This window comes from Emydura macquarii, unplaced genomic scaffold, assembly GCF_026122565.2.
Source record: "Emydura macquarii macquarii isolate MOO-44397 ecotype Brisbane River unplaced genomic scaffold, CSIRO-AGI_Emac_v2 contig_3603, whole genome shotgun sequence".
Taxonomy (NCBI): Eukaryota; Metazoa; Chordata; order Testudines; family Chelidae; genus Emydura; species Emydura macquarii.
The window spans coordinates 6,687,551-6,714,410 of NW_027133740.1; the positions used below are offsets into that span (position 1 = coordinate 6,687,551).

General features: G+C 39.8%; 1 protein-coding gene across 3 annotated transcripts in view; it reads right to left on the bottom strand.

Moving 5' to 3' along the window:
• Positions 1-2,144: 2,144 nt before the first annotated feature.
• ECT2 (epithelial cell transforming 2) overlaps positions 2,145-26,860 on the bottom strand; it is a 55,430-nt gene continuing 30,714 nt past the window's right edge. For all 3 annotated transcript variants that reach the window (XM_067536518.1, XM_067536519.1, XM_067536520.1), the window contains 12 exons: positions 26,466-26,534; positions 25,106-25,216; positions 23,678-23,774; positions 22,414-22,495; positions 21,381-21,459; positions 20,860-20,979; positions 13,315-13,453; positions 11,653-11,807; positions 8,931-9,038; positions 7,472-7,618; positions 4,904-5,224; positions 2,145-3,512 (listed from right to left, as the gene is read on the bottom strand). In XM_067536518.1, the coding sequence (XP_067392619.1) occupies positions 4,928-5,224; positions 7,472-7,618; positions 8,931-9,038; positions 11,653-11,807; positions 13,315-13,453; positions 20,860-20,979; positions 21,381-21,459; positions 22,414-22,495; positions 23,678-23,774; positions 25,106-25,216; positions 26,466-26,534 (1,404 nt within the window). In that variant the 3' untranslated portion in view covers positions 2,145-3,512; positions 4,904-4,927. The remainder of the gene's footprint in view (positions 3,513-4,903; positions 5,225-7,471; positions 7,619-8,930; positions 9,039-11,652; positions 11,808-13,314; positions 13,454-20,859; positions 20,980-21,380; positions 21,460-22,413; positions 22,496-23,677; positions 23,775-25,105; positions 25,217-26,465; positions 26,535-26,860) is intronic.

The following is a 26,860-nucleotide window of genomic DNA, read 5'->3' on the forward strand; positions in this document are numbered from 1 at the left end:
TAAGCTATTTACTGCAGTTCTTTCAGAGTTTTCTAGTAGCCTTTTACCTTCACTTCAATGTGGAAACAACACACCCTTGGGCCAGCACTACACAATCTGAAATGAAAGTTTAGCTTTCCAGAACCAAATTTTAAGTTCCAACATCCACTAAGTACCTTGCCTGACTGATTTGTTTTTAAGACCATTCTCCAATTCAGGGAAATGGGGCACAAGGCCTTAATATCTGTTAGTCTCTACTGTCATTTGATCCTAGTCTCCTGATGCTTCCTATTTACAATCCCATGAAGCACCTGGTCTTATTTGCAATCACTAAGTCTGTGTAACAACTGCTTCCATGGAAAAGTAAAATTAGAATATTAATACATTTTCAAAAGTTGTCTTTAATGCTATTTAGCAGTTGGAAAATTGAAGAGGCAGTACCAGTTAGCCAAAGACCAAGTGATTCATGGCCCACCCTTAAGACCTAGAAACTTACAGTTCTAACTAGAAGTTCCTACGTACATTGAAGTATAAGAAGTTTCTTGAAACGGAATCTAAAGGAATTCACACAAAAAGATTTGAAAATTCAGTGGTGATTTTCTCAGGTCAAATAATTTGATTTTTTGCAGCTCTATTCTCACAAGCATTAAAACCTGATTAATTTAGCAAAGCCATGAAACTTTAAGGCCTGATCAGCCAACTCTTGACAGTAACTGGATAAAGAACAAAGACATCTAAGGATATGAAAGAATCCAGGCTACTTTTAGTTTCACAGGGTTGGCCAACTACACAAAAAACTTGAAACAAACCCAGAATTTTTTTTTTTTTTTTTTTAATGTTGAAGACTATAATTGGGAACTATAGACATTTTCTCACCACCAATTTCTGGGTGGTTGCTGGATTACTACACGCTCACTAGAAAATTCTCAGCTCTGTATAATTTAAATACGTTTAAATACGTTTAAATACGTTCTGAGTCTATAGAATTCCACAATACTATTGTTTGTGACAAGGTTCACTTCTCAATTACCCAATTTTTAGTTAAACTTACTGTTTCTGTTAAAGAAGTTAGACAAACTAGGTTAAACTGGTTTTTCCCTTTGTCTCTTTGGAGTGGTAGGAAACTCTTCCTATTACATAACTGCTTCATTTCCCGTTTTTGGCACAGACCCACTATAAAACAAGTCTCATGAGCACCTCAAAATAGGTCATGTCCACCCACTTCAGTATCACCAGTGGTAGTCATCTCTTAACTTGATTTGTGGTCATTGCTAGAATGAGATTTAAAAAAAAAAAAAAAGTGATGCACTCTATAGTAGGCCGTAATTCTGCAGCCAGTGGCTAGATTCCATAGCCAAATTACAGAGTAATGGACCATGCTGATCCAGGATAAGTCAACAGACTGCAGTTACAAGAGGACCAAGTAGAGTGCAAAGATTGGCAAAGTTTTGGTCTCTGCTGGTGGAGGATTAGTTACGCTTTAGCCTAGTTCCATTTCAGGTTTGAACCTACAGAGTACCCAACTTGTTTTATTTGGACTCTCGCCTTCACAAAATATAAGAGACTTTGCTAAAGAAAGCCAGGAAAAAAACAAACAAACAAAAAAACTTAACTGGTTTACTGAACATTATTCATATAATTTTTGGGTTAAGGGACTGGTAGAACTAACTGAGCCAGTCAGTGTGCCTTTGCTTTTATTTTCATTGGTACATTGGATCCCTATTAATTAGGATCAATTTGGGGCTTCTCACATTTTATAAGTCAATGACTAATGTCACCACAGCTGAGAAATATAGCAGACTATATTGATAGCATTTGCTATAGCCACATACAGACGTAGATATGCAAATATACAATACAAAGCAGTAATTCTATCAAAGCATTCTTATGACAAACTGCATGAGAACAGTTAGTCATCTCTAACCCAGGCAGATCTATACATAAATGTCCTGTGACCTTGTCTCTTGATTTGCCTTTGACGTGCTGATAGACCAGGTGTCAGCTCTCACCAAGGCTATATAGTAGGCTATATAGTAGGCTCCCCCTATATTGCTCTGATTCACAATACAAGCTTCTAGATTAGCTCCTGTTGCAGTAACACTCACTTGACACACAGACTGATCAGACTTCCCTGAAAAGCCTGCTTAGTAGAACAGTAAGCAATGTTGTTTTAAACAATTTATTTACATGATTTATATTGGCAAAAATCTATCTTAAAAATACAGAAGTAAGAGGCCATCTCACATCTTCAAAAGCAGCACTAATTACATATAACAGAAAAGATAGCATTTTGTGGTTAAAGAGTTGTAAGTTGGAAATGCCACCCACGACACAGACAATTGGTTGAAAGTGAAGTTTAGACACACACACACATCTGGACAATTCCTGAGACAGTGTTCGATAATACAGATTGAAAGTGTGATTATTCTAAAATGTACAGCTTTCAAAAAACCAAGACTAAGTACAGCACAGATGTAGGAAAAGGTTTTGGAAAGTATACATCAAAAGACTAAGTAAAAATATCAGAGTTAGACATTGAAACCAGGTCCACAATTTCAGCTTTATATGAACAAGCTATATATAAAAATGTAGTTAAACAAGGTTCTGGAGACAGCTTTAAAAAGTCTCAACACAAAGGCTATAAATACAATTTAAGTACAGTGATTTCTTTCATTGGACTTCCACATCACAAGTGTGTTAGTTTTAATTCCCTATTAGACCAAGTTGGTGGTTAAGCTAGTCATAGGATTTGGATATATTGGTCAAATACACACATCTATCACCCAGAACTTTGTACTAGAAAAGGATGCATAGAAAATGTGAAGGACCATATACATGGACCATATGCATAGACCGCTCAAAAGGCATGTTCATGCACTAATAAGCTAGATCTTCTAGAATTTTCAGAAAAAGCAGCTGTATAACAGGTCAACTGTCATACTTTAAAGGGCATATCTTAAGCAGACTATTTCAGTTTAGTCAATGGTCCATGCCTCAGGTTTTTAAGATAAGGAGTACAAAGCCAACTGATGAAGTTAAGCAATCTCTTCTAGATTAACAACTGAAGAACCTTCAGTCCAGTGGATGGCTCAAGTCAGAGACTTCTTAATTTCAGCATTTGACACCAAAACAATTTATTGCAAGAAGGGGATAGTTTGCTGAAAAAAAATGTTTACATTACACTGGTGAGGAAATGGGCTTGTGCAAAGGAATACATTATATCTAAACCAAGATCAAGTTTTTCACTTGTTTGGTTGACTAACTGATCTGCTTCAGTACAAGTCAAACAGTCACTACTGATTAACATAATGTTACCTAACATCTTGCTAATTGTCACTAGGTGACAGTAACTGAAGTACCATTAATGTCAGTAATAGGGCATCTGAATAGACAGTTGCTTGTCAGTCATTTCAGTACAGTAGTCCATTTATAGTAGTCCTACTTCATATTAAGTGAGTTGTTGATCGACTTAAGGTGTGACTCCTCTTTTCAAACACTGAGGAAAGGTTGACCAACGAAGGAGAAGGGATACCCTGTTAGGTCAAAAAAACAAAAAAGGCATTTGTTAATATGATCAAGGTATCAGTCTCAGTGTTGTAGTCATACCGCTCAACATTTCAAGGACTCAAAGTAAGGGGGACACAGTGGGTTCAGTTTCTTCAATATAGGTAGTCTCCTAATCCCTATTTTAAGCATTCAGCATTTCTACGTTTTGGATAACAAACTTGGTTGGTAAGACACATGGTTAAATAAATAAAAATGAAGATTTCCCCCATAACAAGACTGTTGAGAGGTATGCACAGTACTAGGAGACTGTCTGAAGAGTTCTCTTGATCAAGCAAATATTTCTAACCCACATCCTTGTGCAGTTCATGCTTTTACAACAGTGTAGTATCTCTTCCAAGTTTTCTAACACAAAACATGTTATAAGACAGTTTGCTATATTATCAAACCTCGAAAGATTAAGAGGAGCGTCCCATGGCTACATAACAACTTAAACTTGTTCTGCTCTTACCGTATTTTCTAGCCTCCTCAAAAACTACTGATTTTACCCCTGCAGAGACGCAGGTATAAAAAAGGCAAAAAATGTTGTAACTTAATTTTGATAGTTGATTACTGAATAGTCTTAGCCTATGTATGCCTGTATGTGACTGCAAAACTAGACAGGTTTGCTACTTTCTGATGTTGTGAACAAGTCGCAGTGAAACTGATCATCAATGTGGATTTTGTGGTGATCTGCAGGCTTAGCAGTTTGTCGTTCATCAAAAGTTTATATTTGTTTTACTTTAAGGTTAATTGTAAGAGCTGCTTTAAGAGCTAAAATGTTTTTCTTTACAACCTTAGTTTAATTTCACGTGGTGGAAGTAATAACAGGTGATTGTACTATAGTTATGCTTCAGTTGTTGAACTAAAGAGAAGCATGTTCTTATGGAGGTATTTAACATAGGATGACAATTGCATAACTCACGGATTAAAACTCATGAAAATCTAGAGTACAGCTGTTGTGAGAAGTCTTCTGTATTTGCAATCAGAGGCAATAGACTATGCTGAATCTGGAATCTGATCTGTGAAATTTTAGACTTCAGAATGAAGACTCTCCCATACTTAGTGACTGTATAAATATAAAGAGGCACTTCAGTGCTGTTGTAGAGCGAACATGGTTAGAAAACTTGGAAAGAAATCCAAAACCCCTCGTTATCAGTAATGTCAATTCCATTTCCAAAGAATTTAAATTCCCAATTTCAGACCAAAACTAATTAACAGAAGAAATATTAAGTAGCCTAAAGGTAGCTGAGCTGTACACCAAGAAAGACCAAGAAAAACCCAGCACCCATTAGAAATGTTTGACAGATTCTGTATCTTTTAGTAATTCTGCCATTTCATCTCCATTAGTGCTAAATATAAGAATTGTTGGGAAGCTCACTTTATGCAACGTGGGCATTAAAGATCAGGGTTTGACGACTGAAATGTTCGGAACACCACTCCAGTTATCTCCTACATCACAAGTGGTAGTAATGACAGGCATGGGACACGGTCTAGCCGAAGAGTGGCCATATAAGCTTTCAGGGCTGGAGGAAGATTTTCCTTCTCTGGCACATGAAGGGCGGCTAGTTGGAGAGTCGGGACAAAGCATGGGTTGAGACCTGGAACTTTGAGAGCTCCCATCAACTGAATTGGAGCGCTGAACACTAACGACATGTTTGACAGATCCATTTAGGCTGTATGTAGAAGAGGAACGAGCAATCTACAAATAGGAGGGGGGTGAAGAGTTAGTGCAGGCATTGCATAAATTCAATGGTTACTCTTATTACACCTTATTTCCAGTGCCATTTCTCTTTTTTCATTAAAGTTGTACATACCTATGGCCAAGGTATTATCTAGACAAACCACTTCACCTAAACAATTCCTTTGAACCTTTTGTAAGAAGCTTAGGGGGCTCTTGTATTCTGCGAATTTTAAAACTTACTCAATGTCTTCAAGAGATTAATTTTGTAGGAACATCAGTGAGATCATACCACAGGTTCAATAATGCATACAAGCAAGATCAGTACTCTTTCTGCAGTACTTTGCTCTAGTGGAGATTGTATTCATGGCCTTAAATTGAAGTAACGACAAATTCACAAGTCTTTTTCCCCCATACCAATGATGCTCTTGGATATACATTATGTATATATCAGTGCTATTGTGTATTAGGCCATGGCAATGCCTACATGAAGTACGGCTTTGACCAATACTCTGGGTATCCCAGGTGTCTATATTATCTGTCATAGCAATATACAAAATAAAATTTCAGACAATTAAGTTACATACAACACTTGTAAAGTTGATTCAAGAACTATGATCCAGAACACAATCCCATTAGGAATTAGAGGGTTTCCTGCAGAAACTAAGACCATTGTGGTAATCAATGCAAATCTCTACACAAGTAGCAAGTCCAGAGTAGCCTTACCTTCTGGGGGAAGTTGCATATACTAATTTAATTCTACTATGAGACCCTGACTAACACAGAAAGAGCAGTATGAAGTGATCACCGTAACAGTGGAAAAAGTCACTTTCACCTGATCCAGGACTGGCATAACACTGACCAAGAGGGACAGACCCCGAAGGATTTAGAGATTAATTAATTTAGAGATTAAAATGGGGGGGGGAAGGAATTTAAAAAAAATAAATAAAAAATGATTTTTTGGAAGGGGGATGCTCACTGCATAACTCCAATCTCTAACTCAAGGGAACTAGGATGCAACAATCCTTGAGGGCAAGTTAATCCTTAGTTATCTTACACAGAATTTCTAGCAGTTTCCTCTGAAGCAGTTATTTCTGGCTACTGTTAGAGACAGGATACTAGATTCAGTGGACCTTGCTCTGATTCAGAATGCTAGTTCATATGCTGCCATCCTTAACTCAAGCAGTAGAGTGAAGCTATACTTTGATTGGGCTGATTATCAGTGGGCCTTCAGAGTGCACATTACCTCTATTCCAGAGGCAACTATAGGAAAAAGACACAATGAGAGTTACAAGGAAATTCTTTCAACAAGTTACAGATCTATGAGCAGGTGTTCTAGCATACAATTTACTCAAAATGTAGTTATTTTCATTCCCACCAAGACTTCTCTGTTATAGTCAGTTGTGCTGCCAACTTGGGTCTCTGCTGCTATAGTTCTTAAACTACAGCAAAGAAAAAGAATGGCACTATATGTTATTGTTTTAGACACTGAAGACTGAAGTCCCCTCTCCCCTCCCCAAATCTATGACACAAAAACTATCCTTTCCAGGGGTTTTTGTGCTGTAGCTTATTGGTCCAATCTGTCTGCAACCTCCCTCCCCCAATTTAGAGTACATGAAGATGGAATTTAATGAGGTAAGACAGCACAAGATGTCTGTTTTTATGGGCAATTTAGCCATGCATCATTCATTCAAAGTTATACAAACCAGCTGTATACTTTGTCCTAGGATAGTTTCAAAAATGATTTCACTTCCCAGTTGTGCTCTGAGTTTCTCATCTTGCCACGAGAGAGCATGTTCACTCTTAAAAGCTGGTCACTTTTTGGAATCTGCATAGTGAAGTCTAACTCCTTATTTCCTATTGGTAGAGCAGATTTCTCCGCATTTTACAAATTGCTAGGACATTTTAAGAATATAAGAACGGCCATAATGGATCAGACCAATGGTCCATCTAGCTCAACATCCTGTCTTCCAACAGTCGCAAATGCCAGGTGCTTCAAAGGGAATGAACAGAACAGGTCATCATCAAGTGATCTATCCAGTCGACCATTCCCAGCTTCTGGCAAACAGCAATCCCTGTTAAGTGACTTTACTGACCAGAATATAAATGGATTTTTTTTAAAAAGCATAGACAAGTGTTGCATATGCATTGTGGACATTGTTCAGTAAGAGTTTGCCATGTAAGAATAATCTCTGTGCACCAAAATAAATAGTCAGCTTTATCAAAATGAAGGTTATGCCATTTGGACTGTACAGCCAAATCACTTACTGCTAGTGATGATGTACTGGTGAGACGGCTGCCTAAATAACTCACACTTGCTGAACAGGGACTCCTTCCTTCTACTGTACCGTGTGCCATTAAAGCCCTTCGAAGAGCTCTCTTTGGTGTTTTGGAGAAAGAGAATGCTCTTGTAACCTGCAGAGTTTGACAAAAGTTGTTACATATATTAAATCTCAGTGAGAGAACATAAGCATCTAACATGCATTCACTTTTTGGACTTGCTGTGAAATTACCTTAACACTCTAGAGCAGGGGTTCCCCAACTGGGTACGTGTACCCCCAGGACTACGTGAGACATCTCTGGGGGGTATGCAGAAGAAATTGTGTAATGGTGGATTTATTAAATTATTTTATTTATTGAATTTTTATAATAGGCTACTCAGACAAAGCTTTAAAACTCTGTGGGAATTTGTTATATAAAATGCGGTAATTAATTTACTTCAAGATATGCCAAACGAGAACACTGACACACTGACACTGACATACAGAGCCCGCACCTCCAATCACCATGCAGTGCGAGTTCAGCTGCCTAGCAATTGTCCAGTCTAACTGAGCTCAGAATTTAGTCAGGGTTATTTTTTTCACTTGTATACATCGCACTATATCAGTACATCATTGTGATATATGGACAGATGGCTGGAAACAGGTAGTATTAAGAAGAACACAAAATATCACTGATGAAAAGGGTAGGGGTACACAGTAAGAAACGTTTGGGAACCTCTGTTCTACAGATCTTAGAATGAGAGACCATGTCCTAAAGTGCTTTCTATACAACATCATAGAGCTCTGTTTTAGTAGTCAGCCTGTGCGTGCGATCTTTTCAATCCCTGCTCCCTCAGCTGAATGCAACTTGTGGTCTGGATACCATGATTTGAATTAAGACAAACTTCATTTTACACAGGTCACAGAACAGCCACATTGCAACTCTGCAGCACAACTGATCTCATGGAATTTCTTTTACTGTATGAAAGTTAAGCCAACAGAAATATTTTGGATATATTTACACTCCTGTAATTAAACCCCCACCACCCACCCACCTCACATATATACCTACATTTTGTAGCATTGGCAGAAATACCAAAATACAATTTCTTGACTAGATTGGCACTAGTAGGTTTTAGTGGGACTAAGGGCATGTCTACACTGCTGCGGCAGGCGTTGATGCAGTGGCATCGACTGAATGGGGCTGTGTAGATGCGCTCGGTCAATGGGAGAGTGCTCTCCTGTCAACGGAATTAATCTACTTCCTCGAAAGGCAGCATTAATGGAAGATGCTCCCTTGTCAACGTAGCGTCATGAAGACGCCATGCTGCGTAGACATAAGTACGTCAACGTGAAATATGCTAGTTATGTTATGTATCTAGCATATCTCGCACACCAGTGTAGACCAGGCCTCTGCAGGCTCACATGCCAGGTGATTACGTAATAAGTAAGGCATTAACTCTTACCTTTTTTGATGTTTTCTTTATTGCTCTGGATGCCCTGCTCAATGTACTGTCCACATCTTTTGTATTTATGTCAATTGAATCAGGGTCAGTGGTGTAAATGAGGTTTTCCTGCAGACAGGCATAACCATAAGAACAGGTCCACAAAACCACCAGCAGCTGTAATTAGCCTTGCAGCTGCTGTTTGGATTTACTTAATTAAGTGAAGCTAGCTACTAGAACAGTCTCCTGCAAGAAAACTTAGCACCATTTTCAAAATCAGGGTGGATCAAGGCAAACCAAGTGGGTCAAATCTGAAATAGTTAAAACAACCAGACCTGATACAAAGGGGTACACATTAGGACTATAAAGATAGTGGAGTCTTGGCATGGCAAGGCAAGCCGCTCCACTGTTCTAACAGACAGATCTGATAGTCTTCAAAGACTGATCTTAACTTTTAGGTTTTTTTAGCTAGCAAGAATCTATACCTTTGGCCTATGTTTGTAAAAAGTGCTTCAGAAGATCCCAAGCTACTCCAGTGAAGAGAGATTAAGATCAATGAAGTGATTCAAAATATAGAATCTTCAGTTACATAATTAAGAGCAGGGTGCTAGTGCATGGGATAGGATAAAGCTTTAAGTATTTTTATAGTTTTACTTGCCAGTTTAAGTAGTGTCACTGACATCCCAATACATTTTTTATACTCTGCATTCTTAAACTCCAGTAGCTTCACAGCAGTCTTTAGATTAGACTAATTATTTATGTAAGGGATAATGAATTGATCTTTTGTGAAGTCAGAGGAAAGCAGACTTCCCAACTCACCCAGAGATGACTGTACACATATAGTTAAGTTTCAAGATGAGCTTATGAGAGCATAGACACTATAGTGCTACTACACAGAACTGAAGTTAAAGCCTTGACTGCCACCATGTGGAAGACTTGTAAATACCTACTTAATTTATGAGAGAAAGCTAGACATTGTAGAATTATGCCACTGTCACAGGCTTTTCAGAAAGGGTGTGGCGTCCTGGTACAGATGGAGAAGAGGAGCAAGTTTGTGACCCCTAAAGTACAAAGACTCCAACTTAAGCTCTATTTAGTATTCAAACCAAGCTAAAGATCGGGGCACATTTCCATCCTGAATGTGTTGTTTTAAAGTGTGGTGGGGCTGCTGCCTGTATTACACCCAGTTCTCAAAAGTGATAGTTAGGAATGGACAATCTTTCCATGCAGACAAGGTGCGTTTCAGAGTGTCACACTCCATGTGGAGGGTAGCGGGAGGTCAAGCGCTTTTCTACAGTACTGTAATGTGAGAGCATTAGCAATACAGATTATGACACCCATTAGAATTGAGTGGTGACAAAGACAATTAAAGGAACTGACAGATGGGTGGCTGGGAGGGCTTCACAAAGCTAACAGACTTCTGTCAGGATCACATCGCTGGGGGGAAAGCCCAAACCCGGGTTTGACATGCCCCTTCTCCAGAAGTGCACACTTTCAAAGTGAGACAGTGGATCAGAAATGGCACACAAGGGGAATCTTCTGAACTAAAGTCCACATAGAAAAATGAGACTCATTTAGAGAACAGTTGTTTCTTTAAAGCAGAAAAATTCATTTACAGATTGTATAGTGAAAATATAAAGTAGCATTTAGAACATTGACATCAAACTCAAACCAGCTGCTCACTCCAGTTATACTGCATGCATCTTCAATGGAATTGGAATGACACAAGCATATATATTATGGAAATAATTAAGAAAACGTTAGCTGGAAGGTTCCTGCCCTATTACCATTTTAAGTACTTGTTCAGTATTTCAAAGTTAGTACTTTTTTTTTTGGTGTCTGGTCTGGAGATGCTTAAGGAGTGCAGGGAGACGGCCGACACCTTTAATGGGCCAGTTTGAGGTTAAAGATGCTTTAGGGATCTATGCCTCACTGAGGGTATGTCTACACTGCCAGGGCTGCGGGAATGGATACAGCAGGATCGATCTGAGTGGGTCTCCAGAGCCCGTTCAATTGATCCCGGAAGCGCTCTCCGGTCAACGCCATTAAATCCATCCCCATCCCCCCCAAAAGGAGTAAGGATGTGTTGCCCGGAAGACATCTCCTGTCGACGCAGTGCAGTGAAGAGGCTGCGGTACGGCAACATAAACTTGCGTATCTCCTGTCAACTTAATATCTCTTGTCGCCGGCAGTGTAGACCAGACATTTCATACCACAGTTCTATCAGGCTATCTATGCAGACCAACAAACTAAGAGATAATACAATCAATTTTTACATCCAAGTTAAAATTGCCTGTCATTAGGCATGCTGCATCAGTGCAGAGAGCACTGCACTGGCACAGCTTATACTGTTGAAAGACCCAAAAGACTACTCAGATTAGACCTGCCCCATTGTGTCTGTATACTACAGACCTTGGACTGTTATCACAATTCCTTATCCCTCACGTAAATAATTAGAATTAGCACTTGTATTTTAAAAATACTTAGGTTCTACAGAACCTAATGGTTAAGGAGAAGGCCTCAGCAGCCCTCTTAATCACTAGGGAAGTTTCTTATTCTGTTAGTTTGTGGCTATGCCAAGGCCTGGTTTTATGCTCTGCTTTAGCCAGTACATGTATGTCACCAGCATTGGTCCAGTATTAACCAGTTTCTTCCTATTATCCACAAGGAAGCAGTCACTTATGTATCCAAATACATTCGCAGTGAAATATTTTCATTGATAACCTAATACTAGAGAACTTACAGCATCTGCTTTACAAATTGTGTTAGCTACATGTCGACACAGCATCTTCAGCCAATCCTCTTTAGGAGGTTCCTCAGTTGTCATCTGAAAACTGAACAACAAGTTGCTCTGTTCTGTTGGTGGCCGTACAACCAAGGCAAAAGCTTTGTGGCAGTCTACAATTGAAGACAAACATCCAGTTCACACTGTTTCAAACAGAGGACAATCAACCTTCATACAATTCTGAAGAAATAGATTTTAAGCAAGTAATCTTATAACCTATGTTTAAGTAGCAGTCTGGTTCAAGTTGAAGACTATCAGGGTATTTCTACACTGCAATTAAACACCTGCAGCTGGCCTGTGTCAGCTGACTCGCGCCAGCGGGACTCAGGCTAAGGGACTGTTTAATTGCAGGGTAGATGTTAAGACTCAGGCTGCAAGGTGAAGGAGGGGTCCCAGAGCCTGAGCTCTAGCCCAAGCATCTACATCACAATAAAAAACAGCTCCTTAGCCCAAGTCAGCTGGCCATCCAGAGGTGTACACATACCATTAGACTATACTGCCTCCAAGGGTAACTGGCAGTCACAAATCTTGGATTCTCTTTTCAGTTCTGCAACCTCGGGCAGATACAGTTTCTCCATCTGCAGAGCAAAGGGAAGTGACGCCAGCCCTAATTTGTAGAGCACGTTGAGAAGCAGCATTGAAGGGCTAGGTATTCTATTATGGAGGAAGTTTAAGTTGCAATTAAGCCACAAGCGGAGACAGACAGTGCTCATCACTGCTGCAGAAATGTGAGTTAGAACTTGGTCAGAAAAGTCCATTTACCCTCGTCACTAATGGATCATCTTTCTAGTGTAGAGAAGTCCACAGAGGCTAAAATTTATCAGTCTATTCTGGTATCGTCCATGAAATAATTAGGCTACAGTAAAAACAAGCACTATGCATTAATACCAGTTTTAAAAATAACTGCAATTAAAACTAGTGGCCTCTTCTTACTACTTACTCAGAAGAGGTGCCTTAAGCTCTCAAAACATACAAACACTAGCCAAAAAAAGTTTGATGTAAAGACTATCATTTTAAGTGAAACATTATTGTATCTTAATTTCTAAGCAGAGAATGTTTCCAGCAATTACAAACTTCAGAATATAGATTTATGATGGCATTGTTGCTACAGCCTTGAATAATGTGGTATGAATTGTTGCTACTGTGAAACATTAATCTAACTATGATGATCAAGTGGTAACACAAGTTAAACCTTTGTTCTCAAGTGCCAGGGATAGCGCCTCTTCAGCGCCATCACCACATTCAAAATGAAGATTTGTATTTGCGGAGATAGCAGTGGGCCAAGCAACACAAAAGTGCACTCAGCAGAACAAAAGCTCCCTGGGTTTTTGTTTTTTTTTTAATTGCAGGTTCACTGCCATTTGGCTGGCTCTTTTTCAATACAGTCTTTAGTGACCTTTTCAAGATCATCAGCCAGGAAGCAAACAGTCTTTAAATAAAAAACTTGTTGCTAGGGGGTTTCAAGCCAGAACATTAGCATTTGTAGCTGTCAGTTTGAGTGTAATCACATAATTAGTTCTTAGAATATATTGTATATACACACACTTCAATGTTTTATTTATCTCCCCCCTCCTTTCCACCACTGGGTTTGTTAGCAACACCACCATTCCAAGCACAGACCTTCTGTCTCCCTGATGTCTAGCACTTTCTTGATCTGCGAGAGAGGCATGAGACCAATATGTTTGAGAGCTGCTGGGGGCCTGGTCTGGCCATGGGGGCTCTTGAAAGCATTGATAACTTTGTGCCGTTTCCTTGCAATCTGTAAGGAGAGTGTGAAGTAACAAGTCTTACAATTAAAACAATCATTAAATCAAAGCTTAATGTTTAGTGAGAGATAAGAGATGAAGTCTTCATTTAGTAACCAGCTGCAACACATGGATTTATACTTCTGCTTGAAGTGAAGCTGTACATCTATTCTATTAAAGAAAAGAATCCTAGTTCTTCTGAAAAGAGGCATGGTCCTTGAAAGGCTATGATATTTCCTCTCATCTGCTTACCTTGGCCTGCCAGCATACTCTTCTATCCACCTAGCCCAGTATTTCAAACAGGTCCATAGAGCAAATCCGAAAAACAGCAAATAGGGATGCCACCTGTTAGTTGTGGCCCAGTTCAGGATTTGGATTTCCAGAGCCCTTGGCCCCTCTTAGAAAATCCACTTCTCTGCAATCAGAGGGTGATTTAAAGCCATTTCATCTACAAATGTGGTAGGGTTGACTTTACCTAAATGAGATGAGCTACTGCAAAACATGGCAAGTTCAGAGCAATGAGAGCCATAGCAATGGAAGGTGGAAGGAGATAGTATTTTTAAAATGTAACTGCTCTTTTCCATATAGCCATGCACTATTTGTTGCTGGAAAAAAGGAAATTGTGGGTAAGTTGTTCATAAGTAGTCCAAGGTAGGGAAAGTTTGAACATAGCCAATGTAAGCCATCTTTTGACCTAACCTGCCTCTCCACCACCACCCACACTCAAAGTAGTACTTTTCCATTTTATCTCCAAACTTAGAGTGTGCTGTGTTTTTCTGACATGTCATACCTAATTCACCAGCCTTCATGGACTCATTTCATGGTTCTGCTCTTACTCTTCCAGTTTTGGGAATGCCTTCTCTATGCTCTATCTGCTGCTTTTTGATAATTACTTCCTCTTCCACCTGCTGTCTTCAATGATTAACTATCTTTGCCCCTCAAGATTCTGTCTCTAGATTCCTCATTCCCTTTGTTTACTCCCAGATCTTTCTCCCTTGAATCAACATACTGAGTCTCCAAGGGATACAGAGTTCACACACAGCAACTTTTTTGCTCTTTGAGGACTGAATGGTATTCTGTTCCTTGCTCAGCAGCAGGAGATATTATAGAATGACATGAAATGGTCTTCCATCAGAAAAGTGCAATACTGCAGACTCTACCCCAGCAGTCCAGTTTCCTACTGGTTTGGTGAGTTTAAAAAAAACCCAAAGTAAAGCCATTGAGCCTGGGGCAGTTGCATAAAAAAAAGCAATCTATTAGTCAGAGAAACAAGTGTGGTGGTTAATCTTAATTATTTAAATTACACACTTGCTGTAGTGTGTTTGTTTTGAGTGGTGAGTGTATAATGAAGGCTACAAAATAATGGGCTCCCAGTTTGCTTGCAAGATTTCCATGAAGTTTGATGCAGTACTAGTCTACTTTAGATTCTTCCTCCCCCAATGACAATGCATGTATTTAGCAATACTTTTTTTTTTTTTTTTTTTTTAAAGTCAAAACAGGCCCCACTAGAGCCAAAAGTTGAACTATATTTTCTGATGAAATCTTGTACGTTTGTACAATCAAAATTCCCTATTTATTACTATTACCCCAATTCATGTGATCTTATACTGAAGTGAGTAGGAGGTGGGGTACTTTGAAAAGTTAATTTCAAGACATCCCTTAGAACAGGCAATTCTAGAAACTCCGGGAGGTAGAGGAAGGACTACCCCCAAAATCAAAACGCTATCAAGTTATCTGCAGTGATTTGTGAAATACACATTTTCACAATAGTCTCAAAATTGAATTTTCATGGTCCATCCTCTACAATCCATGAACCTCTAAAGTAATCCTTTCTTGCTCCCTCCAAAGACATTATATCCAATCCTGGCACTTAAAGAACTTGAGATTTCTTTGAAGTCCATTCGGCTTTTGCAGTTTTATTTATAACTTTCTCATGACAGAGTTTTATGTATGTGGGTTTAAGTGCATTATATCATCAAGACCTCTAATAAAGCTATCTAGCACAGACTGCAGAAGTGATTTTCTGTCTACTATTTCACAAAGTCGATAGCTGCCAAAATCCTGACTCCAACCCATAAGGAAGCATTCTGTGTACCAGTCTGATAAATATAAAAAATACTCAAGCATTTTTTTGGGAGACCTATGTTGATGTTTGCCTTTCATTAGTTTTTAAAGTGAAGAGTTTTCCTCCATCAAGCTGCCTGGTTTCACTAGCTCAAGTTCCTTTCCCAAATACAAGACACAAAACGGTTCAAGGCAACTGTGTTGATTGATGCAGAGATTACGTGCAGCAGGTTGCCACAGCTTACAACACAGTAAGGATGAGACACAAGGGACTGCAGCCCTCTCATTTTTCTGCTGAGCTAGGAGAGATGGGCAAAAGGAGCATAAAAATCTATTCCTTCTGTTGCAGTCTGTTAGCATACATGACAGTGTACAGGTAAAGTGCAGGGGATGTTCCATGAGGAATTCTTGTAACAGTCAGCAGATGGAATCATCTGGAAACTCTTAGGGTTGTTTATTCAGAGTAGGGGAAGAGATTGAGTATAGGACAGGCACAGCACAGGTAAAGTTTAGAAAGCTGTCAAGGGCAAGACTAACTCATGGTGCACATCACTTTGAGGCACCCAATTAGTCAGATGTTAGGCTGCCCACAAGCATAGTCTTGCCAATAGCATAGTCTGCCCCAGCATTGCCGCACACGGACAAGTGACTCTGGCTCACCATCTTAGCTCAAGCTACATTATAGATGCAACTTTTACCCTGAATAACTTTTTAAAGGAAGTGTTACTGCACAGGGTGAGTAACTATAGCTCTTTGAGATGTGCTCCACTTCATAGGTGCTCCACTTCAGGTTTGGATGTTCAGCCTGTGTATGTGTCCCACGCCTCCTTGTAGCAGACACCAACGCTATATGGAGTGCGCAGGCAAACCGCCCTCAGTTCTTTCCCTTCTGCTTTGGTCCTTCCCTAGGGGAAACCTAGGTAGAGAGGGAGGGCAGATGGGCAGACCTCAAAGAGCTATAGTTACTGCACAAAAGGAGTAACGTTTCCTTCAAGTAGCGTCCCTATGCGTGCTCCACTTCAGGTGACTTCTCAGCACTATCCCCAAAAAGGAGGCAGGAGCTTCAGAACAGGACCCAGAACTAAAGATCCTCCTGCAGAGCCAAGTGCCGCATTGGATCTGATGGCATGGAGAAGGGCCTAATGCAGGGATACTCAGACTGAGACTCCCAAGCCACAGATGGCTCTTTAGTGGATCTCCTGCAGCTCTTTGCAGCATGAGATTAAAACACTGATTTAATTATTAACCAAACAGGATGCTTTTAATATGTTATTAACCAATTATAGTTTGTAACAATACTTTGTCATTTTGCTGTGAGAATTATAAACAAAAACTAAATATTTCTCCTGTCATACTGTTTAAATGTGACTATATAGTAATATAATAAATGAAACAATGAATTCACACAACTGCAGCCCTTTTGGGTAACGGTGATTGCTAATTTGGCTCCTGAACCTCTGAGGTCTGAGTATGGATTGGAGACCAGGTAGCAGCTCTACATATGTCGGATACTGGGATATTCTTCAAACATGCAGCAGATGTCACTTGCTATCTGGTTGAATTCACTCTCACCTCCCTCACCCCTGAGGGGACTGAGCATCTACAGACTCAAACAGGTTTAGATACAACCAGATATTTATTTTGAAAGTCTTTGTCCATTCACAACATCCATCACAAGGAAATTAGATGAGGAATGGGAAAATAAAAAGTCAGAGTCCTTAGGGGCACATAGTACTTCTTGTCCGAGACCCTTTCACACATTGGTGTAATAGTAGACGACATCTGCCATATCATCTTAGCCAGATTCAGCAGAGCCTCATTAATAGGTAGTGCCACACTAGAGGGTGTTGCTGACTGCGAAATATCTAGAAGTCTGTGCTGCTGATCTTTGACCTCTTCCACAGGGATCTACAGAGAGTGTCAGTTATTTTTCTAATGAGGTCCTGGATTTGTCTCAAGTCAGTGATAGAGGAGATGATTATGCCTCCTGCCTCCTTCTAGAAATGACAATGAAATGGGAGTCTCAGGGTGACTTCCTCCTCTGCCCTAACCTCCAGCTCCCCAAATGCCACTTCCTGCTGTGAAAAAGCAGAGGGAGGATGTGAAACCCCAGTTTTCCTAAAGGACAGTACCATTGGTCTATTGAATTGTTGCCAATAGGCAGGCCATGAGTCCGAAAACAGCCATTGCAGAGGTCCATAAAGGAGCATGGGTGGCATACAAGGTTGGTTCCACTATCCTTGATGAACTGCATAGTTCCTGCTGTGCAAGGGCAAATTCCTGAAGGGAAATGTAGGAGAACCCTAGCATAAAAATTGAGGAGACTGACTGGGAGTCCTCTTCTTCCTCCATGTCTTCCCATAGGGGAGAAAGGGAAGCGGCCAATGAGGATGGAGGAGAGTCCTGTGCCACAGAGTGGTCACTTAGAGCCCCAGGTCTCAGCACTGTGATGCTTGGCACCTGACAGTAATGGGGACTCTAGTTCATCTGACAGAGAGATTCCTTGAGGATCAGAACTCCTGTGGTAATGGAAAGACCCCAAACCAACATCACAGCCAAGATCGCAGTGGCTGGAACTAATGGCACCAATAACAACGAGCATACCATAGACTGCATGAGATGCTGATGCCTGCTCAAAACCAAGGGTACTGCTTGTACAGGCATCCCCAGCTGAACTACTTGCATCAATGCCAATGGCTGCATTGAGGCTTTTGATGGCACCAATGGCTGAATAGAATGCTTCAATGCCAATGATGAAGCTGATCTCGATGGTATCCTATGCTTACTCTCCTTTCTAGTGGAAAGCATGGGCACCTTATCAGAGTGCTTCCTCTCCTTGGAGCTCTTGGGCTTCATGGGCCCACTCGTACCAGAGGAAGAGTCCTTGGCCTCCACAACACCCTGGGAGACAGGGGACTAATCTCTTTTGGAGCTGGCTCCTTAGATACAAAGTCTGTGCTCCTCTTTTTGGGAGCTTTCCCAGGGGGCTCCAAAGGCTTTTTCTTCAGAGAAGCATGATCTTGAGGGTTGACAGAATGCTGGATCTGTCTGGGCACAAGTGTATGGGGGAGGTGTGGGAGCCCTCACCTGGCTCAGAGGTTGGTTGCAGGGATGTTCCATTGCCAGCAATCTGAGCATTATCTCCCTGTTTTTAATAGCTCTAGATTTGAGGACTAAAATCAAACAAAACAAAAAAAATGGGAGCACTTCTGGGAGATAAGAGACTCCCCCAGGCAACAGACACACTTGAAGCATCCGTTGTTAACTGCTATAGCTTCTTGGCAAGAGGCACAGCATTTGAAACCTGGCAAACCAGGCATATCCCACCAAGAAAGGACAAGTCTCCAGGAGAAGAGAGAAGGAAAAAACAGTTCTCACACAAACACTAAAACAATCCTAAGCTAACTATGACAGAAAAAAGGGATTAAAGAGAAAGGCCTCATGTTCTAAGCAGGCACGCTAGTGTTCCTTCTCCGGCCAAAGCAGTAGAGAGGGAATGGAGAGTGGTTCGCTATATAGCCTTGGTGTTTGCCATGAGGTATCATAGGGCATGTGCATGGGCTGAACAGGCACTACTATTACTACCTTGAAAAATCTTCAATCAAGGGCTCAAGAAAGATGTGTGTATCTGAAGTGAACACCAATAGGGATGCAACTTGAAGGAGAACACTGCTTCCCCAAAGGGGCAGTGGGTGCCAGATACTAGCAGAGATCAATCCTGAGTGGGTGATATCAATATGGGGGAAGACGAGAGCCATCATTTAAACCCTAAGTGTACAATTTTATGATTCTTCTGTCTTTTTTTAACGTAGGCAGTATCTTGGAAACTCCTTGCTCAAACAATCTCCAATGTGGACCACTAACCCTACCCCAGACAGTGATGATACATGGCAGTTTCCAAGACAATTCATATACACATTTATTTTAGACCATTTGGAAAATGTCAGCTGTTAAATGGTAAACTAGTCTCAGCCTTAACAAGAGATGTTTCTGCCCCAATATGGTTACAGTGCTGCAAGTAGTCATATTTACTCATAGTCCTTTATGGTAGCATAGACTAGAATGAATGGTGGTGGATTCTGCTTAATAAAAGCCCACCAAGATTATTATAGTTTTAGGAATTTACACGAGGCCCTGTCAGTTAACACTACCTCATTTTCAATAACTTAAGCCTTCTAAAGGAGAAACAAAAAACCCAATATTTCATCAAAGCCAATTTAAACTTTCCCTTGCCCTTCTTTGGGGAGAGTGGTGTTTCCCTTGGTCAAAGTAGCTCAGCTTTGTTTTGTCAGTAAGTGATACAATAAGCTATTTTGTCTTGTGGTCTTCTTTGGGCAGACTTTGCAGTGAGTTTTAAAATTCTTTACCACTATGACTGGTTCAGAAACTTTCATTAGCATATACTTTACAATCTCAATCTCTTCACTTGCGGGGGGAAAAACTTAACTAGGCTTTGGAAGCGCACCACGCACCTCTTCATTTTCCCCAGCAGCAATTACTGGATATACTGCTTGTGTGGACACTTCAGACTACATAAAAATGTGTACATAGACATCTACCTGATAGAGCCCATTATTTACTCACATTAAATACCAATAAGCCCCAAAGAACCAGTGTGCTGCTAAGCCAGTATCTCCAGCACTTCCAGTAATGCTGGTGACTGAAAGAAGCACCAAGGCCTGATTCACCTCTCATACCACTGCAAGCAGAAAGTAACTCCATAGATATATTGGTGTAATTACTGAAATCCAGGTGGTTAATCCAATTCCAAGCATGCTGAGGTTTAACATCTTCTACTTACTTAAAGGAAAGTGCATATTGACTTTTTGGACAAGTAAAATACTTAACTTGCTGCATTTTAAAAACTTTGTACCTCTCAAACAGCATTCACCCATTCAAGTGAACATTTAATTTAAAAAAATCATTCCATTTTTTGTAAATCAGAAGACATAAGCCAGAAGAAAATTATAACTAAGTTAAATTCATTTAATTGATGTCACTGGTTTGTTCCAGAGAGCTATGTCCTGTGGAATAGCAACAGATACTGGAAGCCTCATCCATCAACTTTAGTGGACGATATTATTCCATATGCTGATTCAACAGAACAATGTCTTTCACTGCCATTAAGTAGTCCGTTCATTAGGGATATATGACAGACTGCTCTGGCAAGTTTGTACAGTAGCTCCAAGAAACAGGCAGATTAATAATAAGCTAACTATTCAACTCACCCTCTCGGTTTTGTATTTCTTCATAGGGTTTCAGTATTTTGGATAACTTGCTTATTCATATTAAAGTTTACTGCATAACAAAGCATTCTGCAATGTCACCGTTCAGTGAGCATTTTCTACAGACTTACCTCTAGACAGTCATTAAACAGAAAGAGCGTGACCTGTTCTCCTCTGTCACAGAGGTCATCGCCAAGTGCAACCGTTTCCAATCGCTGAACTAAGTTTCGGTGAGAGGACAAGAGATTAGCCTAAATGGTAGAAATGAGAAGCTCATTAGACATTTAATTAGAAAGCTAGTCTACCACTCACTCAATACTGGAAGGGACTGATGTTTGCCAGAAGCTGGGAATGCGCAATGGGATGTATCACTCGATGATAGCCTGTTCTGTTTCTTCCCTGTGAAGCACCTGGCATTGTCCACTGTCAGAAGACAGGATACTGGGCTAGATGGACCATTGGTCTGACCCAATATGGCTGTTCTAATGTTCTTAGAAATATAGTGATCTTTCAACTTTAGATATTGTTGAATGTATATTCCAACACAATAGTTACATAGAGGTAATCATGAAGTTAAGTATAATTTTGCCAAGAGGGCTAAGACAGTTGGATAGTCATTCTACAGGTTGATAGCTTGAGGGAAGTAACTTACTGGACATCCATCAACTTCATAGACCACATCAAAGATCAGTCTTTGTGCTTCTGTTTTCCTTTTGTCTTCATTAATGTGTCTGAGGAAAGTATATTGGTTTAATCACATCATGCAATAAGAACAGATCACACTGAATTTAAAGGTACAAAAGTGAAAGTGGACAGTCCGAGATACTGTTCCCACGGCCACACTCCTATATACAGTAATTGCCGGTTCAAGTTTTTTTAAAAACATGTTTGATCATTTAAGTGAACTGTTTTTCCTCACTAGGGTACATGCAAGAGGTTAGACTCTTATAACCTAAGACTTCAAGGAGAATGCTTATATGAATACACAGTTAAACCACACACACAAATTAAAAAAAATAAAAAAAAAAAATCACACAACAGAATCTGACACTCTACTAGCAGTTTGAATCCAGTGAACACAATTGGAAGGACATAAGATAATGGTTCAGATCTTCACCCGCTCTTTGATCCCTTTACACTGGCTAAGAGTGGCATAAAGAGACTCTAAAAGCACTAGATCCAACCTGGGCCAAGAGGAAGGAATTCTCCAGACCGGCACTGCAGAAGATAATTATGAGGCTGCTTTTGGAAGACTCTCTTGAAATCTCTGGCATGGGGTGAGAGGAACGTTGAGGAAGGAAGGGGGGGGGCCACAGCACTACTGAGATTATGGACAGCTCAGAAGCTGAAGTAACTTAGACAGGTTCCCAGGACTCTCAAAAACTATGCATAGAGCCTCAGCAACCCCACAGAACCCTCCAAGATTGAGATGCCCCACACATGGCTTAAACCCACCATGGCTCCCATTCCCGAGCTGTGTCAATAATTTCTGTGTCAAGTTGTTTGCGATTACCTCATGATGAACTTTTTACATTGAGTGAGCACAGCTAAGCCCAGCAACACAGTTAGCAATTCCTGAGTAGGAAACCCACTCAAAATTAGTCTGCCATACTAGTTCAGAAGGAAATTCGCAAGATACAGTAGCAAGACCCAAGAGGATATTTCATATCAAGAGCATTACTTACGTCATCACTTCCTTTAATGATTCAATAGCTCTCTCTAGCATGCCTTTGTCTGGGTTGTCTTCTGCTGTATGCTTCTTAAGGTCTACAATAGAAAAATGTTATACAAGTGTTGCAGCTCTACAACACTAAATCATTTAACTTTAGCTTTGTTCCCACGATAGGAAGACCTCTTACTTTTCATTGTTAAGTTAATGCAGCCTCATGCCCAACACAAAAAAGCAACTTGTTGGTGAATTTTCTGCTGAAGTCAGTCACGCACACTCATGGGTGTTTTCAATCACCTTTATGCTTACCTACTCACATGCATGCTTATTGCTGGTTCAGGCCTGCATGTTCAATTTGCACATGCACTTTCTACAATAGCTAGTCACTTAAGCCATTTGCATGTATTTTTTGTACACCTATGTTTATGTTTGAAAAAGGTTAGTCGCCTGCATTCCAATCCCAGCAACAAATATTGGGCTCTCCCCTTAACATACAATGCTTGCGAAGGAACATAAAATTGAAATCTAGTCAATTAAGAAAGTTGAAGACTTTCAAGAATACTATCCTCCACATGCCAGTTTTTGTGCTTTTATCATCACATTCTCTTCTCAGTTTAGCTTGTCTCCTTTTTTTTGCAGCAAGGGGGTTCATTTTGTGGCTTGAAAGACCCACAAAAACCATCACATGATAGTCCTATATAGAAGAAATTACAAAACTTGCGACACAAGCTTATGATAGATACAAGGTAAAATAAAACAATGTCTTTGTTAGAGATCTTAGGTTATATTTATAACACTACTAGCTAGAACATTTAAGACAACATGGATTTTTAAACTATAGTGCCTTTAAGGGCAACCCAAGGCCATCACAATGACTGTTACGGCAGACAGCTGTTCGTACACTAAGTGAGTCACTAGCACTGAAATGAATTCAGAAAGTAGTTCATGCTAGGACAATGAAGTACTTCCCATAGTTTAAGCACAAAGATTGTGGCTTTGGGAGCTGAAATATATTCAGATTTAGAACATATACCCCATTTTCAGAGTAGAGGCTTGCCTATACCTGTATGCTGAAGTCAAGCATGAGCAATCAAATCTACTGAAATATATATCACACACACAATCTGGCTCTTGGCTTTACCAACTGACTGGAACAATGAAATAAGATCCTAATTCATCTAAACAAAACCCTACTAAAGTTAGCCAACAGCAGCCACCTCATTTCTTTTGCTACCCAACAGGCCAGGTGGCTGACCCAAAATACAGTGACAAAAAGTTACCATTTAGAAGTAAAGCAACACTGGGTAACCTCTGAACTGGTCGAATGAGTAGTTCAGCCAAACTTTGACGGCCACACTCTGGTTTAGCTTGGTTTATCTAGAAAGGAGGAAATTCACTGTACTTTACACCAGATCAACATACAGGCTTTTTTGCTTCAGAAATCTAACATGGAGTTAAAAAAATTGGTTCTTAAGAATAGCAGATTCTCAGTTACATTCCTGAAATATGAAACTAATTCAAGTTAGTATGTTAAAGCAGTACTTTCAATTTTCTTATCATTGGCACAGTTTATGCCAAAAGACAGACAATATTTAAAAGTACCTATAAATACAAGTTGACAGCATGGGTGAAGTTCCTAACTACTGCAAACACTTCTGAGTGCTCACTCAGCACCTTTACACAGCTTTTGTTAAATCTACATCTAAAGCCCTTATTACCTAGATTAAGGTAACTTGGATGCTTACACATTATCACTACAATAGAGTCTAAAGGAACTTTCCCTCCTCCTAACCCCTTTGTTTCTATATCAAAGATCCCCTTCCCTTTGGGAAGTCTGAAAGGTGGGGAACAATAGCATCCTAGTGCAATCCCATCCACCCCAACAGGTTGACAGTATGTGTTAAATCTGTCGCTATCCAATTCAATTCTTATCCATCACTCAACAGAAGCCAGTTGTTAACATTCCACATGCTGGCCTGAAACATGATTGTCTATGAATCAAAGAAATCTCAGGACTTTCAGATACCAGAGTTTGACCACATTCCGAATAACCACTTCCCAAGAAAAGCAAGTTAGAGAGCAGTAGCTGACAAGATCCTAACTGTTGTGATTCTTATGAGTCTGGCCAGTAATCTGAGTGAATGTGGCTCCCTGACATTCCTTATGGAGGTATTAACATTGTCTAACAGATGACCCAATGCCTTCCATCTTATTTTCAATAACCATGAAAAAAAAAGTCACCTTGTAGTTAGAAACTCCAACTTTCTACCACACTAAAAGTAGCCAAAACTCAACCAAGGACAGTTAAATCTCTGTTCTAGTCCAGAAAAATAGGTTGCCCATCTAAAAAGAAGCAATATGCCCTCCATTTGTTTTCAAGAACTTAATCCCACAGTGATATTAACATTATCTGGAGGTGGTGGTGATAGTTACATTTGAAATGCAACAGCCTGGTTTCAGGCAGCTAGCCTAGACACACTAGTATCTCATACTAGTCACAAAATGCCACATCTCATTATAAAGGTTTGAAGAGTTACTGAGGATTGTAGTTCCTAAACCTCCCACCCTACTCTATGCCTAAAGTTTACAGTTCTACAGTATCTCTCCTTCCCCTAATTGAAATCTTGAATTTACTGAGTTAGTGAATTTTTACATTTCAGTAAACATATTCAAAGACTTGCTGAAAATAAAGTTCAGTGCATAAATACCTTTAGGAAAGCATGAAACCGTGGCTTCTGTTTTTCACATTTCGTTATAGTTTCTTTGCTCATTTCAAAAAAGTTCACAAAAGGAGGGTATGTTTTCAACAAGTCTTTTGACTGAAAAAATATTGCAAAATGTTTTAAGTGCAGCCCTTAGGTAAACAAGCAAGCAGTCTTCATGTACATTACATTAGAACATTAAAAAACAAAATTTAAAAATATAAATGACTAGTTATGGCTTTAGTATGTATCCTGCATGCTACCAAAGCAATTGAAGTTTGTATTATGCATCGTATACGCCACAAGATAGAGTATGCACTATATCTTTTATGCTTAAAGTTATTATAATCTACATTAGGGTCACATAGCATGTGGTTAGGGACTTGGGCCAAAGTTAAGTCAGTTGCCTGAAGTTAGACTCCTAAACCAAGGAGGACCTGCTTTCTGGTGCAAGGTTCCCAAAAATACCACTACATTAATGGAATTTTTGGGTGCTCAGCAACTCTAATAAATGATCAGGCTTCCATTTAATCTAATTTCAGATAGCCAGCTTTGAAAGGTTTACCCATTTCCCACTCTGGAACTCTGAGGGTCTCTCTGGTTAAAACACACCTTCCTTGAAGCAGAACCCCATTCCTTCACTGTTTTTCCTCCCCATCCCACAGAAGTGATTATAGGGTTGCCTGTGGTTTTATCTTGGGCTAAGATGTGTGAAAGTGACAGACCATTTGCCTTACTATGGCCATATTTTCAATTAAGCCCATTACTGTCAATAGTCAGGGAGAGCATTGGATAGCTGTATTCTGAATACTGTTTCCCTAGAACTGCATTCTTCTGTATCTTCATTACTGAAGGACAGGAAATCTTGGTCTGACTAAAATAACTAACCCTCTGAGTTGGTTTAGAATTTAGATTTATTCCTCCTTCAACCACCCTCTCTCCGCCCCTCATGCTTCTCTTCAGTAGGAATGAAGTACAACCACACAATTAGGAAACTGACAGGCTGTTTTCTTGGTGCTCCCAGTTTATTCAAACAGCAGTGGAATACCAGAGGTTACAGGAGAACCTCTTTGTTACACTTCAAGTCTGGTTTCTAGAGTTTGGATAAGTTTCTGTACCAAACTGTTTGGAGCTTTGCCCAATATTACAACACAAAAGAGAAAGAGGAGTCTTTAGTTCTGTGTGGGTTACTACACGAGCTTCCTTACTGTGTCACTGTCTAAATGACAATGAAGGATTTACCCTGGATACACTAATGAGAATGATATACAGATCAGTTTTAATCCAAAAGATTAGTGGCGTTCCTCAATGTATTTCAGATTACACTAGGAAAAACTAGTTCACAGCTACTGCAAAAATAACTTACATATTTAAGAATGACATCACCAATACTTTTGCTTTCAGCCCAGTTAATCATAAGGTCTTCAAGGTCTTCCTGGAATATAAACAAACAATTGTATTATTTGTAAGACAATAAGCAGCCTGATTTGAAAGAGCCATGTATTTAAGTTGTACAGCTTTGAAAGTTTGCAGCTAGAATTTATACATTTCTTTATTCAGGTCCTGACCTATTGTGTGGCAATTGCCAGGGAATCCACCACTTGTTATAGAACTGTGCTCTAGATTCAAAGCATACATACCATACAAACATACATATGCCTAGCATTCATAGTTGTGAAACAGCTTTCCAATCATCATCTAAACATAAGCCAGTGCATGGTTATCTTCCAGTCTACAGACAGACTAACTACATACGTGTGA